This window comes from Semicossyphus pulcher, unplaced genomic scaffold (assembly GCF_022749685.1).
Source record: "Semicossyphus pulcher isolate SPU_LCO1_2020_fin unplaced genomic scaffold, fSemPul1.0.p SCAF_6, whole genome shotgun sequence".
Classification (NCBI taxonomy): Eukaryota; Metazoa; Chordata; class Actinopteri; order Labriformes; family Labridae; genus Semicossyphus; species Semicossyphus pulcher.
The window spans coordinates 4,294,936-4,314,208 of record NW_027211737.1 but is presented as its reverse complement, the minus strand read 5'-3'; the positions used below and the strand labels follow the sequence as shown (position 1 = coordinate 4,314,208).

Genomic DNA, 19,273 nt, shown 5'->3' with positions numbered 1-19,273 from the left:
GGAAGCAAAAACCCAGCTTTGGGAGGAGCTCAGGGAGGCTATGGAGAAGGACTTTCAGTTGGCCTGAAGGTAGTTCTGGCAAACCCTCAGGGGACAAAGGCATAGTTCAAAGATGCGGGGGAAGCCTTACCATTTACTTTACAGAGTTTGCGGAGGTAGTTAAGAAGCTCTGCAGTGGCAGGAAGTCGGGTGTAGATGAGATTCGCCCTGAGATCCTGAAGATTCTGGACATTGTTGGCCTGTCTTGGCAGACATGCCTCTTCAGTGTCGCATGGAGGTCTGGGACAAGCCTGTGGAATGGCTGACTGGTGTGGTGTTCCCATCTCTGAAAAAGTGGGACCAGAGGGTGCGCTCCAACTATTGGAATATCTCACTACTCAGCATCCTGGGAAAAGTATATACTGGAAAGGAGACCCCTGCTGATTGTTGAACCTCAGATACAGAAGAAACGATGCAGATTCTGTCCTGGCCATGGACAGACTCTTTACCCTTGCAGGATTGCTGAAAGGGTCATGGGAGTAAGCTTATCCAGGCTACATGTTTGATGGACTTGCAGAAAGCCTACAATCATGGGGAGTCCTGTGGGGGGTACGGCAGGATTATGGAGTAACGGGGCCGTTGCTATGAGATTATTCAGGATTGAGTGTAAAATGGATCTTGAGATTGACATATAGTTGGGGTGGCTTTGGCTCAGTGGTAGAGTCGGTCATCTTTCAATCAGAAGGTCGGAGGTTCGATCCCCAGCTCCCTCAGTCTACGTGTCGAAGTGTCCTTGGGCAAGACACTGAACTCCAAAGTGCTCCTGGTGGCATAGCCAACGGTGTTAAAGTGATGACTGATTGACAGTTGGGCACTTTACGTAGCAGCCTCTGCCGTTCGTGTATGACTGTGTGCATGAATGGGTGAATGTGACATGTAGTGTAAAAGCAGCTTTGAGTGGTCGCAAAGACTAGAAAAGCACAGTCCATTTACCATTTGGTGCAACGTAAGCAGTATTGTGGGCATTGTAGTGGACATGCCTTGGTGAAGAGGTGGGAAGAAGTTAATTTACTAGTCAATATGTTTCAACCCTTGAGTATGGTCATGAACTCTTGGTAGTGACCGAAGGGGTGATATTGCGAAAACAAGTGGCCAAAATAACTTTCTTCCACAGTGTGACTGTGCTCAGCCTTAGCGACAGGGTAAGGAGCACTGACATCCAGAGGGAACTCAAGTAAAGCCACAACTCCTTCTCATTAAAAGAAGCCAGTTGAAGTGGCTCAGACATCTGATTAGGATGCCTCCTGGGCGCCCTCTATTTGGAGGTCTTTCGGGCACATTCAACTGGGAGGAGACCCGGGAAGACCCAGAGCTTTCTGGAGGGATTATATATCCCATTCATTAGAATATAATAGAAAATGTATGTTTCTCTGACCTGAGGCCAGTTTGATCTCCAGGGCAGTGCGGATGAGGGCCATCAGGGTGGAGGTGAAGTGGACGGTGTTGTCATCAGCGATAGGCATGTTCATTTTGACGAGGCGCTGAGGACAGTAGATGAGCAGAGACAGAGACGTTAAAACACTGAGAGAGAGCAAATAGCCAGATCAGAACATTTAAATCAGCAAGAGAAAGCAATCTGTGTGCTGATGTGATCCGATGCCCTTTATGTATTAACCATCCTACTATAAAAAAGACAAAATAAATCATTAAATTATGTGCATCTTTGGCCACATTGGTGAAATTTTACTGAGACTCAGTTCAGCACACAAAAAGCCTTCTCTACAAGTACGAACAGAGGAGACAAACTAAACATTCACATTCACTGCTAAAGGCTACAGTATGCACTACGCTGCAAGTCAAAGTGCACTGGTGCAAGACTGACATTGACCGAAAGAAAGGTGAGAGAAGGCATGTAACGCATAACCATGGAGGTGCCTCGACAGTCGCAGGAGCTCGACTCTGTGGTTTCTGTCCTAGCAATCATCACTGTGAGTTGAAGAGGTTGGGTATGCTCTACATGTGCAGTGGCAGCTAGCAGTAAAGAGTGTCTCTTCTACCAAGCTTGGGCAGCCTGAGCAGGAAGAATTGGTTCATGTGTTGTAAGAGTTGAGCTCCCCTGAACACAAAAAGCATTCGCCTACATGTGCTATCAGTGGCAGAGCAGAAAGTAAGAAAGACCAGAGTCAGAATGAGGCGGGGATGGAAAGCTGTGGGGCAAACACACAGACAAACGCACGCACACACACACACACACACACACACACACACACACACACACGCATTCATGTAAAACCACGCTAAAGTGGACACACACTCACCCACAGAGACCAACACATACAACAAGAAGCTGCACAATCAATTAGGAAGACAGAAAAACTGACAGATAGAAATTTGAATAAGACTTAACAGCTGTTTAGAGATGAAAACAAAATTTCAGAGTAAATTTGATTTTATATTAAACTTGATAAGAAAAAAATCATTGATCGATTATATTGTCTCCCCATGAACTCCCCGTACACCTGGTATTATCATGCAGTCTGTAACTGGACTTGTTATGTGATCATCTGACCACAGGCCTTTGCATTTACATCTGCTGTTCTCCTGTTTTTAGAGCCCGCCCGACCAGTATTATCCCCAGATTTAGGCCTATCACAGGTATATCCGTTTCTTGTAGCCAGCGGCTATTCAGTATGTGAAGTGATTAGGGACTTTTGGCCTATGACTTCCCATTCTATGTGTTCGTCATTGTTAACAGCCAACAAGAAACTTATATCTGAGATTAATAAAAAGCTAAGTCATTGTCAGATGATAGCTGATTGGTTCCGGTATTGCATTACGGTGCCTCCTTTGCTCAGACTACAAACTGACACCAAAAATCTTGTCCCTTGCACACTGATTCTGCACTTACATGCATTAGGGATTAGAGAACATAGAGAGAGATTAGAGAACATATAATGCAGAAAACAATGCTTAGGGTCATTAAGAATTTGTATCATCATTTTCCAGCAGAGAGCACTCATTTCTTACTATCCTCTCAGTACTGTCTGCAGCACATAGAAGATCATCACAGCTAGTCCACGCTACAATATTTTGACAATGTACAACAGTGTTGAAAATTCTTTAATTAAGGTATTTGTTTAAGGAAGCCACTTTCAGAGTACCTTTGCAGAGTGCTACTAAAGCAAAAACAATGCACAATCCATGTATCTATTTTCATGCAAGCTTCAAAAATAAGGATATTGGCTGCCGTACTAATATTTTTTATATTTTTATGATAGAATCTGTTTCAGTATCAGTCACTAACTTCCCTTATTGTTTGGGCTCTATAATAAGAAATCCAGATACAGCTAACATGTTAATATCAGGTGAAAATGGGTCTACTTCTCATACATTTCATCAACATTCACGCAAACAAAGATTATAAAAACAACAGTGACATATTTTATAATAAATGCTGAGCAGCACTAACACACTCTGGCACACAGACAAACACGCAAGCACACCCAAATAATTTCCAACAGTGGATAGACTGAGGTGAGATGAGAGAGAGTATGACAGTGAATGAGCAGCAAAGACAGAACAGCAAAGTTAAATGCACACATAGAAAGTATTTCTCTCACAGAAAAGCTTAAGAAGCTACACACACACACACACACACACACACACAAATGCACACGCACACACTCCTGTGCACGCCCAACGCACACACACACTGCTCCACAAAATAAAACCCCAACTGGTGCGTACAGTTCAGAGAAAGTAGTGATATAGGAATGCAAATTTTCTCCATAAAAATAATAAATCTTAACAACAATGACTTTAAGTGTTCTGACTTAAGCTTTATGTTATTATCATTAGTGAAAAAAGCAGCTATGCTCGAAGGAACAGTAAAGACAGTAGAGATGAGGTAGGGGCTTACACCAAAAATATCAGAGCACTAGCAAAACAAAGTGAAGAAACGAGGGAACACTGCAGAGCACAGACGTTGGCTTAAGGTCACGCCAATGGGAGAAAGGTTGTCGAGCACAGGGGAGAAGGTGGAGGAACAGGAGGGTCTACCTTGTAGGCGACTCTTGGCGGACATTTCTTTCCCAAACCTAAGGGTGGGGACATGTGGAGCAGCATCTGATACATATCGAGGTACTTGATACGGCCACTTCACAGGGAAGGAAATAAAAAAAAATAAAAAAAACGCAAACAGAGAAGGATGGGGAGTTAGAGAAGGAGGAGAGGAACAAAGGGAAGAAATCAACAGAAAAACAAAAGTATAATGGAAAGGAAAAACAGAAATCTGTTGTTAATAGATTTCCAAGAGTGAGATGTGAGGTGGATGTCATCCTCAGCCGCTGTGTCGGGGCACAGGGATGCATCAATGTGGAGATCAGGATCCCTGACAGGAAACATGGGATGGTAAAGAGTGAGTTTGGTGGGAGGGGAGGAGGTGAGAGAAGAGGGAGGGATGGGCTGATCCAACACACGGGATGCTGATGATGGAAGGGAAGAGAAATGACAGCATTGTAACAGGGATGTCTGCCTCTGCATGCTAGCAGGCATCCCACTGGTACTTCAACCAAGGTGCACGGAGACAAAGGTTTCAATGCCAGCCCGAGCTTTGGTTTGGGGCTTTCTCTCATCGCCTGGCTTTCATCTGGCAGATGTCATCATAAAACATATTCTTTATAAAGCTTTTGATCTAATTCAGATGTTTTTAAGATCTGAATGTAAGGATCAAATTTCTTTAAAGGCTTTTGAAGGTTCTGTCTGTTAGAAATGGAAGGTAACTATGTATGCTGTCTGCACATTACAGACAGGAGAAAGTAGGCATGGCAGGCGGCATGTTGGGACAATGCCGTGGCTTTGAAAGCTTTGTTTCCTCTCCGGCATCATCAACCAAAGCCAGTCAGTTTGAAGGGGCGGGTGCTAGTGTAGAGGCGATTTCATTGGTGCACAGCCATTCAGTTAAAAGTCTCTTGGCATAGAGGTACACAAAGCACCCTAGTGACGGAAATGTCTGGGATTTGCAAACCTTGTATGCTACCCTATTAGGGCAGTTCTTCCCTAAGCCAAGGGGGGGTGAGATAACGCGTAACAAATTGTACATATCCTTATAGGAAATCCGTCCGCTGTGGAAAAGAACAAGCACATAAATAAACAAACGTTCAGGACAGCTTCAAATAAAACAATGATCATCAGTGGGCTCACTGCATACATTTAGGTATAGGAACAAGGCCTGGAGGCCTCATTCAGTCACCTTAGTCACAAACGAGGAAGAGAGGAGTAAAGTTAGGGTGCCTTTTCCCTCTACTTTTCTTTGTATGCTATTCTCTGGGGCACACAGGGAGGGCTGAACATACCATGCAGCCGGGTCGTACTCAGCCCAAACCCGGATGAACTCATCGAGGTGATGAGGCCCCAGGATGGAGGAGTCTCTGGTTAGGTACTCAAAGTTATCCATTATGACGGCCACAAACAGGTTCAGCATCTAGAACACGGACATAAGATTGAGTTCACACAAGCATTTAAAATAATAACAGTAAAATCAATTAATCTGAATGTCACTGGCATAATAAGTCGAGTCATATTTCTTGTGTCGACTTTTTTCACTCTGACCAGCGAAATTGTGCTCTTGAGAGCAGTGGCCTTTGAGGGAACAGAAAGCTGGAGAGCTGATAACATCACAGCATGTTAACTGTGTAGCTCCATACGTTTGTATAAAGCACTGCTCCGTCACAGTAAAAACTGTCTCAGAATAGAGGCACTGCTTGAAAGAAGACTTGTTGATAGATTAATTGAGAACAGTTGAATCATGTGGTAAGTCAGCTAACTGTCTAAGCTGGCTCACTTAGCCTCAGCAGTTAGCTTGAAAGACTACAGTGAACGGTAGGCTACGGTAGCATCTTTAACGCCCAGTGACTGTATGTCCTTGCCTAGTACGTACCTAGCCAAGGGCTCGTATATTCCTTACAGAGTTCGACCATGTTCATAACCTAGTGCTAGCCTGTTCTTGGCATGGTGTTAGCATGATTCTGGCTGGTGCACTCTCCACCGGCGCCCCTAACTGTCTACCTTTTAAGGACATTTGGATGAACTTTGCTGTGCCCCTTTCTGGTGTGACTGGATCTTCTGCGGATCTTATTGTAAGTTGTTGCAAAAAGGGCTTCACATCATTGATTCTGCTACAGAAATGTAGGCCCGAATTAGCTGACTTTGAATTAAAATATAACATTTTAAATATATTTTTTTCTCCCAAAATATGTTAAAAAAAGTTAATTTAACTAGAACTTAGAAAAACACTGTCTTTAAGCCAATGCAATACATTTTTGAAATAAGAAAAGGTGACATGATTGGACATATCACCGATTTACTCTCTGACATAATGAACTGAATTTGATCTTTTCTGCAGGCCAATCTGACCCAGCAGCCCCATCAGACAGAATCAATCACAGGACACCAGGTGTTACAGTACTGACCAGGAAGGAGCAGAGGAAGATAAAGGAGACAAAGTAGAAGTAGGCGAAATCACTTCCACACTGTTTCCCCTGGGACCCCGATCGCTCGTCACAGACTCGGTGACTCAAACATGATAACATGATCTCGTGCCAGGCTTCGCCAGTTGCACTCCTGATACACACAAAGACACAGACAGACAGAGAGAAGCAGAGCAGCTGTGACTGAAAAGACAGAAAGGTCTGTCAGCTATTTGATGGTTCGTAGAAGATTAAACAGACAAGGTTGAACGTCTGTGCTTCATTGTTGAACTCCACAGAAAATGCCAACCTTAAAATTCACCTTTAATGGACATTTAAGACATTTAAATTCTTCAGTCTTTAAATGTCTGCAATAATTCTGTGATATGTTTATCGTATACATGCTGCTGTATGTGAGGACCACAGGCTGTAAGGACCTACACTGCACGACTTCTGGCCCATATACCCATATTCTAGTGTATCGTCTTCAGTTTCGATCTTCATGTGTAATTACACTATGGTTTTGGTGCAATTACACATTACCTACTGGGCTTTATGGCCACACAGAAGTCTAAAGTCTGTCAAAGTGATCTATTGTGCCTTTTTGATAAACAAAATAAAGCCTCATGTACCTGAAGAGCAGCATGAGCGCTTGGAGGAAAGTGCGGAAGTTGTTGTGGTGATTGATGGCCGTGTCCTCATTCAGCTCAATGTTGCCAAACACCTACAGCAGAGACACAGACAGGGAAACAGATTTGTAATTCTAAGCAATGTGCAACTCACCTTTTTCATGTTCAGGCCACATTGTGATTGTAAACCACTGTATGAACATCATGGCCTCTCTAACATCAGCAGAGCAGCGTTACCCACCTGCATCCCAATGATGGCATAGATGAAGAACAGCATAGCAATCAGCAGGCAAACATATGGCAGGGCCTGAGGAGAACAATAGTAAACCAAAACATATTTAATTATTTACATCACCTCTGAATTATTCTAGCTAGGCTGTTTAAGTGTCTGCGTGCAGGTACGTTCTGTGTGTGGCTGTGAAAGGCTGGATCATAATCTGGATCCCAGTATAAGTGTAGTATGTGTGTGCACACGGTGGTGAGCATGGAATACTGTGTGCGGGCACCTTGAAGGACTGGACGAAGGTCCACAGCAGGATGCGGATGGTGTAGCCCTGCCTCAGCAGCTTGATGAGCCGAGCGGCTCTGAACAGCCTCAGGAAGCTCAGGTTCAACAGCCGGTCCTGTCAGACACACAGGAGACACACTTAGCGCCCGCTGACAAACACGCCAATATAAGGGCTCTCATGCTTTTGAAGGTACATGTATTAATGCTCGGCCTAAATACATTCATGATGTATTGAAGATTCAATCACCATATTCAGATAAATGCGGTCACACTGGATATTCAAAGTGAAAAGGATTAGAAGATTATACTAACAGGATTATTTGAGCAGTGAATGCACACCTTGTTGCTGGATGTTGCTAATTTGTGCTTTGATGTAATTTCTGCTTGTTATGGTCTGTTGTTTGGTCTTTCATTTGAAACTCTTTTGTACTGCTGTCTTGTCCAGGCTCCAATGTAAAAGCGATTTTGTCTCTCGATGGAAACATTCTTGGTCACAAGTCCTCTCTATTTCCCTGAAGTTTAAGAAGCATCAACCAGCATCTATGAAACATTGGGTGGCCATTGTTTATGCTTTGCGAACTGTTGTTTCCACAGCCAAAACATTTAAACTGTAATCACCATCAGTAAAGCAGGAGATCAGACCACACTTATCCTGGCCAGATCTCCTTTGCCGTGCAGGACATTTCTAGCATGGAGTGGCTCTGGGTCAGAGGGCATCAGAAACACTCTCAACTTTAGTTGTGTTTCTGATTTTTCTACAGATTAGCAGTAAATTCATCAAATTCTGTGCTAGGTCTTTCTAGCCTTGAGAACTTCTGTTGTGATGACTGGACATTCAGTGTTTTTCTGTTCCATTTGTGGTCTGACTTTGTGTGTTTCTGATTTTGCATGTTTTATGTATTTGCAGCATGTTTGCTGTTTCAGCATGTTTTCATTATCTGCAGCATTTTTTTTATTCACGGCATGTTTCTGTTGTTTTATTTGTTTTGCATTATTGTTATGAATTCGTTTTTGGAGCATGTTTCACGTTATCAAAATGCTATGAGCCAATGTAGCGTTTTGCAAATATCAGCCACCTGTGTAAATGCGGAGGAGCTGTCAAGTCTGAGTGTGTTACGCTGATGATTGCATCGAGCTATAAATTGTAACAGAGCTATATTATATAACACAACTTATTACAGAACCAGATGTATTTTAATCTCTCTGTGCAAAAAAACTTGTACAGTATTAAATGGGCTGTACAGGTCCAACTCAGTCACAAAGACATTCTGACATTCTGACCGACTCTGCCATTCTTGAAAGAGATTAAAGGAATAATATACTGTATGTGCTGCATCAATTTAAACCATTCTTTATGCATCTCATCCAAGTTCCACAGCTTTATGCAAGCGCAACACTAAATTATACACTTTCAATGGATATTCTAAAGACGAATATTCTATATATTAATTAATTCACAGCGGGGGAAATTTACAGAAGGACTACAGAGCTTTTGCGGCTGCTGCACATAGTACTTTGTGAATTCCTCCCTAGGGTAGCTCAAAGCAAAGAATGGCAACCGAAAGTCACTCACCGTAGTCTAGTGATGTTTGGGACCGGGGCATGGCAACACCAGAGATGACAATCAACAAGATGAAAATGTAGAGGACAAGAGAAAGACAGAGGCAGAGAGAGAGAGAGAGAGAGCAGAGCAAGATGAGGAGACAGGAAGACAGGAACAGTCATATTGCACAACATGAACCGATACAGCTCAACAGATACACACATGTAAATCAGTCCAAAGCATCTTAACATTACACACATGTATACTGGTAAGTGCACAGAAAGGAAGTGTCTGGCATGACACGAAAACCCCCGTGAAGCACATATCACTCTCCTCCTGTGATACATTGATCCACTCTTGCTCACTTCTCCTCTTTCTCTCCTTGTCTAAAGTTTTCAGGCTCTCTGGCCTGCTGCCATGCTGATGTGGCTTGTTAGCTTGTTTGCACAAAGCTTGCTGTACAGGCTGTCCCTGCCCTAGCTCATTACCATGACAGCTTTGTTGTTTGGATACAATGCCCTCAGTCTGGTTGAGGTGAGGGTAGTGTGGGTGTTGGGTGGGGCTGGGGGCTCTTACATTGATTTCAGTCACCAGGATGTCGGTGATGCTGCCCAACACCGTCACAAAGTCAAACACGTTCCAGGCGTCCTTCAGGTAGTTCTGAGAAACAACAGATTAAAGTCTTTAGAAGTTATTTATTATTCAGCAGGTTTAAAGTTTTATAAGCATTACCCACCAGTGGACCAAAAGCAATAATCTTGAGGATACACTCCAGAGAGAAGAGAGTGGTGAAGACGATGTTGAGGTTTTTCAGCATCGTTTCATAGAAGTCTGGCGCTCCATGGAACTGAAAGACAGAGAAAAGGTTCCACACACGTTTTCATAGCTTTAACACTTTAACATGGCTGTAACACTGTTAAACAAAGTGTGTGACAGTTATTTGGGAAATTCTTGATTTTGCTTCCTTGCCAAGAGTAATTTGCTAAGATTAAAGGCAGGTTCGTATTTGTCTGTTAAATATTAAAGAGTAACTGCACACTTAAACCTGTTTTTTGAGCTGTAATCTAAATTATATCGCTGTACTGTGATGAAACGCATCAATGCTGGTGTTAATATTGACAATTCTTACCAAATTAATAAAAAACGGCATTGGAAATGTCTCAAACACGCCATCTACTGTTTTAATTGAGCCCTGGACCTTGCCAGCCTATGGTGACGTAGAGATGACCGTCTGTGACAAAATGACATCATGAAATGTATATTAAAAATGGAATGTTAACACCTGTCTATGCATGTGCGGTCGGCACATGCGCACTTGCATTGCCTCGGCTCCGAAAGCTCCGGCTCCAGGCATTAGTGGGGCTGGAACTGATAGGGCTCGGGACCCCCACAGTCCTCCAACACACTCAAGTGCTCTTCAGGGAACTCTGGAGGGGAGAAGTCCTCCACCTCAAAAGAGCCCTCTGTGGCATCTGTGCCCTGTGACTCCGTGTCACTCTCTTTTTTCTCTGGCCAGGGGAGGGAACGTCACTGAGCTGCCGGACATGCCCACACCCTCTTAGCCCCCTCTCAGCCCCTTGCCCACTTTGAGCATTTTTAAAAATTGTGCAGTGGGTGGAGTTATGGTGAGACCTGTGGGTGCAGTTACACTTTAAGTAACAGCAAGCAGCTGGTTAGCCTAGCTTAGCTCCCGGCAAAAACATACCCTAATACGCATAAAAAATAATAAATAATAAGTTCCCAACCTTTCTGACTACACAGACCAGACAGTAGCAATAATATTTTTGACGGACCGGGGGGGGGTTCGACACGCATGCGCATAAATCACGGTCACACGCACGGAAATACAGACAGATCGTATCTGTGTTTATTCAGTGAGGAGACTGCATCTAAGTTTTTTTTAATACGGGACGAGATGACGAGAGGGACGGCGCGACCCATATGATCCATAGTGTGATCCTAGCAGTTTATCTGAATTTATTACGTGATCCATCAGTGAGCAGTTTATAATCATGCAGTGCAGTGACTGATCTGTGTGTTTCTCAGGCTCTGCCCCTGACTTCATAGGGTCGCGATCGGTCTTGTATTTCCGTGAAAACCCTTTATAAAGCATAAAATACGTCTTCACACGCTGTGACTGAGATGAGCCGGAGGTGATCCCCGCGTAGTTTATCAGAGTTATCACGCCGCGCGGGGAGGAGACAGCCGTTAGGAGAGGATCAGATATGACGCAGTGTGTGTGTTTTGATGATGCTCAAACCTGAATCAATAACGCTGTGATCTGTCCGTATTTCTGCGCACAGTTAAAGTATAAACTTCGTCTCCACAGGCTGTCATATGCCCATATGCTGTGTAGTTCATATATTTCACTGATAAACACAGAGCTTTAGAGGGGCATCAGGCTTCTTGTTCAAAGTTTCATGTGATGTGAAGCCAGGGTTGCCAGGTCTGTGGTTTTTCCAGCTGAATTCTGCGACTTTTGGAATGTCTTTAGAGGCGCGAGGCCCTGTGCGGTGGCATACTTCACACGGTCCATTTGACGTTTCTGACTCCGCAAATGTTTGGAATGTCACAGACACCTATGGGGCTTCGCGGCCGGTGCTGAACAACCTATGGCCTGGTACCAGTCTGGGAACCCCTGCCCTAATATAACTACCAAGTGTTGCTTTTTCAACTTAGTTTTGGTACTGATTACACCAATGACATATAAGATAGAAATAGAATCTATTCCTTTCATTGTAATAAACAAAGGTTTCTTTCCTGACAGTCATTGAGAAGAGAAACAGAAAGTGTATCAGTGTGTATTTCCCTTGTGTTGGGCAGGAGAAATGTGCACACACTACAGGATTTTAAAATAATGGCACATCCAGACTGCAGGATATCATTAAAAGATTATTGTGTGCACCCAAGAGAGCAATGCATCACCTGATGTGATCTCACCAGGAAACAGACGATGAAGTGGTGACACAACTTGGTGAAAAACAAAAACAGAAGCTGAACCGTCTGGATGAAGCGACTGGTTGAACATGAGATTCTTAAGCAGGCACTGGAGGTGAGATATTACCTGCCAGTTAGCTTGCTAACTTTAGCCTTGGTTACTACAATTTTCTTTTTTTTTTTACCATACTTGGACACACCATCAGCAGCTCTTCCTCCTTCCAAGTACGTAGACTGATGCATCCAGAAAGTTTCAAAAATCTTTTATTGATTAAATTTATAGATGCAGCTCCGATGAGGCAGTAGGTTAATCTGTGAAGCTCTCATATTAACAGATAATCATTGGTACTGACAAAGGTACTGTTACTCAGGGTGAATCCTGCGAAAATCAGCTGAAACTCTTTTACTCTGAGGAAGGCCTTGTTATTAGTTTTGTGTAAACAAGGTGCAGAGCTTCCCTAAATAATCCATGTGAAGATCATTCATTCCTCCAAATGTGTTACGAGGCTGCTTTTTCTACCTATTTCCAGTCTTTATGCTATGCAATGCTAACAGCAGTAGCTTCCTCCTTAATTAGCATATTTCCTGGTTAAATACATCAGTATCCTCTGCAAACATCCTTACCTTCATCATGAGCACCACAGTGTTGAGAGCAATCATGATCATGATGGAGTACTCAAACGGAGCCGATACCACAAACTTCCACATCCTGTACTGGAAGGACTGCGTGTTCTCAGGCATGTAGCGAGTCAGAGGTTTGGCGTTGATGGCGAAGTCAATACAAGCTCTCTGTAACAAAGAATCTCCACTTCAAACAAATCCATCAGTCGAGATTTGAGAATGTCCAGCAATCTAAAAGCACCATTGTGTAGGAGACGCTGACTGTTTGTCATGTCTATGCGTTACCTCGTTCTTTTCCAAGCTGCACTCAGACAGGGCCTTGTCTCCCTGCTCCTGGAAGGTGATAATAATCAGAGCGACGAAGATGTTGACAAAGAAGAAAGGAAACACCACAAAGTAAACCACGTAGAAGATGGACATCTCTATCCTGTAGCCTGGACTGGGACCCTGGTCTTCAAAGGTAGCATCCACAGAGTGCTTCAAGACACTGCAGGGAGAGAAGAGCACAACACAAAGCCAGGAGGTGAGATACAGAAACATGCAAATCTCAGAGCAGAAATATAACTAGAGAAAGAATACAGTGAGCTGCGCTTACGTCGGCCAGCCCTCCCCAGTGGAGACGGTGAAGAGCGTCAGGAAGGCCCACAGCACGTTGTCATAATGGAACTCATATTTCTTCCACTCTCTGGGCATGGCGGCCACCTCGTCCTTGTCGTAGTCCAGAAACTGTCCTCTGGAAGACATGAATGAAAATAAGGCTGAGTGGAGTCAGACCCTGAACCTGGTTTAGTTTATGATCAGACTAAAGTTTTTGAGAGGCAGTGGGGTTGTTAGACCAACTTGCAATCCTTCTGGAGGCCTTTGGACTCGTCGGTGCAGTAGAAGAATTTCCCCTTGAAGAGCTGAACTGCGATGACGGCAAAGATGAACATGAAGAGGATGTAGACGATGAGGATGTTCAGCACGTTCTTCAGAGAGTTGACCACACAGTCGAAGACCGCCTGAGGACACACAAACAGTATCACATTAAGAAACAAGTGATACTGTTTGATGCTTCTTTCTGTACCAGAACTGTCTTTAAAATCTTTCTCATCATATGATTCTATAATAACCTGCAGGCCCAGTATGTCCACTGGGAATACTGTGAGAATTCCCAGTGGTCTGGCCTGCTGGTGGGTCCAGACAGTGAGATAAATTAGATCGTAATTAGTAAGGCACACAGCTGATTATTATTATGTTTGTATAAGACCACTTTGCAACCATTCACAGGGTGGACATAAAAATAAATAAGATGATTGACACACTGTGTTCCGTGTTACAAACTCAGTAGAGTTAGTTAGTTAGTTAGTTAAACAGATAATCCATAATTATTTGAAGATAATGTTGATGATGTTTAATTTTCCTGTCAGCAAATCTCAGAAAAAGACCCAAATCCAAAGTTATCTCAAGACACTACAAAAAGGTCTACACTGTACTCTTATTATTTAGAGAGAGGCCCAACATGAATCCACCATGAGCAGTACTTAGAAACATTTGGCAACAGAGGCAGAAAAACTTCCAGAAGGCAGAAACCTCGAGCAGACCCATGCTCGTGCTGAACAGCCATCTGCCTCCACTGATAAGTATTTTCTGTGTGTCATTATTAGCGTACACACTCACAGCATGCTCTGCTAAATAATTGAAAATAAACCAAGGAGCAGCGCTGGAGCAGAACCTTGAGTTTGGGCAGACGTTTGATGGTCTTGAGAGGCCTGAGCACACGGAGAACCCTCAGAGACTTGATCGTGCTGATGTCTTTGCCTTTGGTCCCCCTGTGGAGAGCACACACAGTTAGAGCACACACACATTTGTCTTCCAGCAACAGGTGCTTCATCAGACCTGGTCACATCTTTCTAATTACTTGAGTACACATAGGAGAAATAGGTCTTCGGAGCTAACATTTAATATTCAACTAGTCACTACTATTGAAATGTGGTCTGATGTGAATCAGCCGGTTAATGAGACACATTTAATTTCTACCAGAATAAACACATCCAGCTGATGTGGAGTCATTGCTGTATAAGGTATCCTGTTTGATGTATGATGGTGAATTCTGCAGACTGAGAGTAGTTTGGTAACACACAGTTAAGGTTGGACTAGAGTATAAACCTGAACTCTTTGTGCTCAGCTGGGCTGGAGACGCCCTGACTTCAGATCTGTAACACAAAGTTGGGACTGAGATCCATCTTTGGGTCTTAATCTAAAAAAAAAGGGGAGTAATCCTGTTTACAAAAACGATTCATTTTACTTTTAATTATTATACTGTGGCTTTTGTTTATTTTTTTACACAGGCAAAAAATGGTTTACTAATAGCAACAAACAGAGGGCACACTCAGCAGATCATCCTCACAGTGACAGCCCTTCACTTTACCCACTGTTATAGACGACTGTAAAAAAAAAAGAAAAAAGTATGGTAGAAAAGGGAGAACAGCAGTTTCTATCAACAACAAAAGAAGCATCGTAAGCTGTAGAGTATGTGTTATTAGGGTTTGAATGAGGAACATGTTGTCAGGTTTGTCCTGAGCAGGACACACTCAAACACAGACCTCACACAGGGACATGCATCTCCTGATAATAAAGCTGTGTGTTTCATGTAATCCAAGTTTACATGAACATGTTTGAAATCTGAAATTGGACACATGTAGTCATTAAACACATTTACAGAAAGACTGAGTATGTCTTTTGTTAGTCTCAATTTCAACATTTCTCATGCAAATATGGAGAGTTACAACGGTGCATCAATTATCTTGATCAATAAGATGTCCTGAGTGGACAATTTAGTGATTAAGATCTCAGTGAAAAACTCCTTTTTTCAAGTCATGTCATTGTCATTTTTAACGATCTAATTTAACCAGTTGAAGGATTTTAGTTAGCCTCTGAGCTAAAGTTAGGCAGCTCCACTTGCAGCCCCTCCAAAGAACATTTGTAAACAGGACAGTCCTGAGCAATATGTTCTCACTTAAGTTACATAAGTGACTATGTAGCAGAATAATGGCAGGATCAGACTACACATAAATCAGTCACATTAATAGCCAGTCCCCATCGGATGAACACCAGGTGCAAATACAGGATCATTGTGTTTTATTACATGAAGTGAGTCATAGCGCAAAGGACGTCAACAGAGCATCTGTGACACCTGACAAAAAGACAAGGCAGGACTTTGTGCATCTTTTGAGTAGTTTGAGGACTCCCATGCACACGGTCAACATGACAGCTGCCCTCCCTCACCACCCAGGGGGTGGATTCACATAGCTTGGGAATGCTGTGTTAGAGATTAGTCTCCAGTTTGAACTGCGTGTATGCTTGAAAATAGTGGCACTCCCGCTGTCATAGAAACATGGCTGAATAATACAAATGTGGATAACAGCTCACACCGAGCTTGAATGCACTCATGATATCGCACTCGTTAGTACACTGGTGGAGTGAAGGTGGATGTTGTGTGGAGAGTGAAGACAGAAAAAGCTCCTGTCTGAAAGCAGCTAGAGATCAACAACAGAACTGTTTTGGTCTTCTGCTGCAGTTTTTTTATCTCGTCAGTTTCGGGCGAATTTTCGAGTTTTTCCACAATTTCCCCTTGGGCTGTCAGACAGAATTCAGCCAGCGACTGTACACAGGAGAGCAGGAGTGATACTGGCTGAATATCCTGGTGTAATAAAAATGATCATATAATAATAATACTGTACAATAATCCTCGTACCTTCTGACTCTGCATATTTACCAATCCTGATGGACAGGAGCAAGGCTTCCGCAGATAAAAGGAAAACCATTAATTCCTGAACGGAGTGTTTTTCTCTGGTAAGCTTGGAAATAGAGCAGCTGGAAAAGATGTGGGATGTAGAGTAGAATGTCTGAAAAGACAAATGACGAAAGGACCGAACATCCTGGTCACAGAGGAAGAATAAGCCACAAATCCTCCAAATCAAGAGTTCTTTAAAATCCCTAGGAGGTTGTAAATGTTCAGCCTTTACCTTCAGATAGGCCTTTGCTGAACAAGCACTTCAAGGAGATGATAAGGAACGCTGAGGATGATGAGGTAAACCAGTCACAGGTAACGTCTCATTTTCTTACAATAGAAGTGTCCGTCAACTCGTCCTGGGGGAACCTGACGTGTTCACAAGCCAGATGTCCGGCATCGCATCTGTTAAAGTTGGGCTGTGTTCACCAGGGGTGTAGGGGGGACTACAAACTCTGACTGGGATCAGGTAGTTGGAAGAGCACTCTGGGGGAACCCTGAACCAACATGCCTTGCATATATTCCCGGCATAAGTCAGAGGTGAAGAGGCTCTCCATCAGCAAGGCGCCAAGTGTGAAGGAGGTTCACCCTGAGCTGCTTAAAGCTCTGGACATAGTTGGGCTGTCTTGGCTGGTAAGCCTCCTCAATGATACATGGAGGTGGAAGAGCAGGAGAGCTTGTTTGTGAGCTGAATCTATCTCAGATGTTCAAAGCCAAACCAAGCTCAAGCTACAGCCTATGGAGACCCGAAGGCCCGTAGAAGAACGTCAGAGACTCTGACTTTGATACGAAAGTGTTTTTCTTTTTCAAGACTTATTTAGTAGAAAATGTGCCTCCTGGATAACACTGTGTAAACTGTGAACACTGAAGGCTCATTTTTAGGCTTGTTTTATACAGCCTAACATGCTGTTGCTCTTACATTGCTCTGTGTACAATAATGCGGCTCAAAAAACAAAACTCGGGGTCATGTCAGTGAACGATTCATCCGCGTTTACGGGGCAGTCGTAGGAACTCAGGACTTCACTTTGAGGTTCGCTGCATTAAGCTTTTGGGTGACAAACAGTATGGCATCCCTTTGATCTAATGACATATCCTTTGTCTTTTCATATCGCCACATGAGGTCCTTTTACTCCGATCACAACCACATGCAACTACTTTCATGCTGTGATGCACATAAGTCTTACATGCGTTCACAGCAGCAGAGGGCCTGAGGGTTCTCTCACAGTTACAATGAGGGCTAAAGATAATCTGAAAGCTTTCAAAGAATACCGCTCAACACCATAAATAAATACATGTAGGGATGAAGCAGAAGAACAAGTGAGATCTGACTTGTTAAAGAGACTAAAATGTGACAATTATCTGTCAGATGCTCAGAGGCCGTGAAGGTTCAGATGATAATGAGGACGTCTGGCTCAGACGTGTCCGAGGCCAAAACTGTTCATCATTTCTTCTGAACCACTGTCTCAACACTGAGCTATTTTTAACCTCTATTACCCTGCAGAGTGTCTCCAGTATGAGTTATATTACTCAACAAGCCAGCTGCATTACAATATACTGCATAATTTATGGGATAAGAGTGTGTCTAAATACAAACTTACATGCCATGTGTATTTTAAGAGAGTTCATAGTCCAAACTACGAAGCACAAGCGACAACACTGTAAAGGTGTGTTGAGATCACAGACTGTGTATAAGAAATGGACGTAGCCACCCTGATGGGACCGTTCAGTTGGTATTTTGGACGTCGCCATCTTGTTTTTTTGGAGCCAGAAGTGACCATATTTGGACAAGATGGTGGAATCACATTCTATGTTTGTATCCTGGCATGTAGGTTGCTGTGACTGATACGTCAATCACAGGTAGCCCCACCCTCAACCCTCCCCTGCTTTATGGTCTATGTGACTCTAAATGGGAGCATCATTGACTAAATGAACGTCATGCTGTGTCGAAGAAGACTTGAAATAAGGGATTGAGATCATAAAGTCATTAGCTAAATGTTTACTGAGGGAATAAATCAAGAGAGAAGTAGGACCATTTTTTGGTAGACTTCAACTATGGATTTACTTTTTGCATCCAGCGGAGTCGCCCCCTGCTGGCCATTAGAAAGAATGCAGGTTTAAGGCATTTCCAAACTGGAAATGTTCACTTCTTATATACAGTCTATGCTGAAAACAGAGCCACGAGGAGATGCAGGAGTACATTTTAAAATCTAAGACCACTTGAAGAACAATATGCCCAAAGTTTTTTATACATCTTTTTAGCCAGTGACGCCAAAAAACTAAAAAACTGCCTACCGCAGCTTTTACCAGCAGTTAGTGTAGCCTCAGTTGTCACACACGTGGCTACACATGGCTGAAGTCTTGTGTGATCAGTCAGTACTGAACTAGCCGTATTCTTTTCACAGTTTACAATCAAAAACACATTTGTGTTTAACATATTGTTTAAGTAACTTCATTCTTTCAACCCCTGAGAACACGTCTGTCTGTCCCCTCATGCAGGTAAACACTTCCTGTATGTACACTATCCGACCTGGAGAGCTTCTGATTGTGTCAGTGCAGTTAAAGGAGGGCCTGGGTTTGGTGAGTTGTTCTTGTGAAGAAAGACAGACTGACCGACACATACGGAAGAACACTTTTTATACTGACCGCTAAATGACAGGTCTCATTCCAAAATGCAATATGAAGTATTACTTGTACTTTTTAAGAGTTTGGTTATAGATGTTTGTTTATTACATTGACTTAAATCAGGAACATTCTTAAGATCATTTTAAGAACTTTTATTACTTTCTTTATTAAAGTTATAAACTACAAAATAGAAAT

General features: G+C 43.0%; 1 protein-coding gene across 1 annotated transcript in view; it reads right to left on the bottom strand.

Moving 5' to 3' along the window:
• Nucleotides 1-19,273, bottom strand: part of cacna1ba (calcium channel, voltage-dependent, N type, alpha 1B subunit, a) — a 141,687-nt gene that overhangs the window by 20,879 nt on the left and 101,535 nt on the right. Inside the window, exons 28-42 of the mRNA XM_069682367.1 lie at nt 14,399-14,495; nt 13,525-13,685; nt 13,280-13,417; nt 12,970-13,171; nt 12,688-12,852; nt 9,863-9,973; nt 9,703-9,786; nt 9,157-9,162; nt 7,582-7,698; nt 7,317-7,382; nt 7,079-7,170; nt 6,450-6,600; nt 5,334-5,461; nt 5,006-5,102; nt 1,415-1,520 (exon numbers count right to left, since the gene is read on the bottom strand). Coding sequence (XP_069538468.1) covers nt 1,415-1,520; nt 5,006-5,102; nt 5,334-5,461; nt 6,450-6,600; nt 7,079-7,170; nt 7,317-7,382; nt 7,582-7,698; nt 9,157-9,162; nt 9,703-9,786; nt 9,863-9,973; nt 12,688-12,852; nt 12,970-13,171; nt 13,280-13,417; nt 13,525-13,685; nt 14,399-14,495 — 1,721 coding nt within the window. The remainder of the gene's footprint in view (nt 1-1,414; nt 1,521-5,005; nt 5,103-5,333; nt 5,462-6,449; nt 6,601-7,078; nt 7,171-7,316; nt 7,383-7,581; nt 7,699-9,156; nt 9,163-9,702; nt 9,787-9,862; nt 9,974-12,687; nt 12,853-12,969; nt 13,172-13,279; nt 13,418-13,524; nt 13,686-14,398; nt 14,496-19,273) is intronic.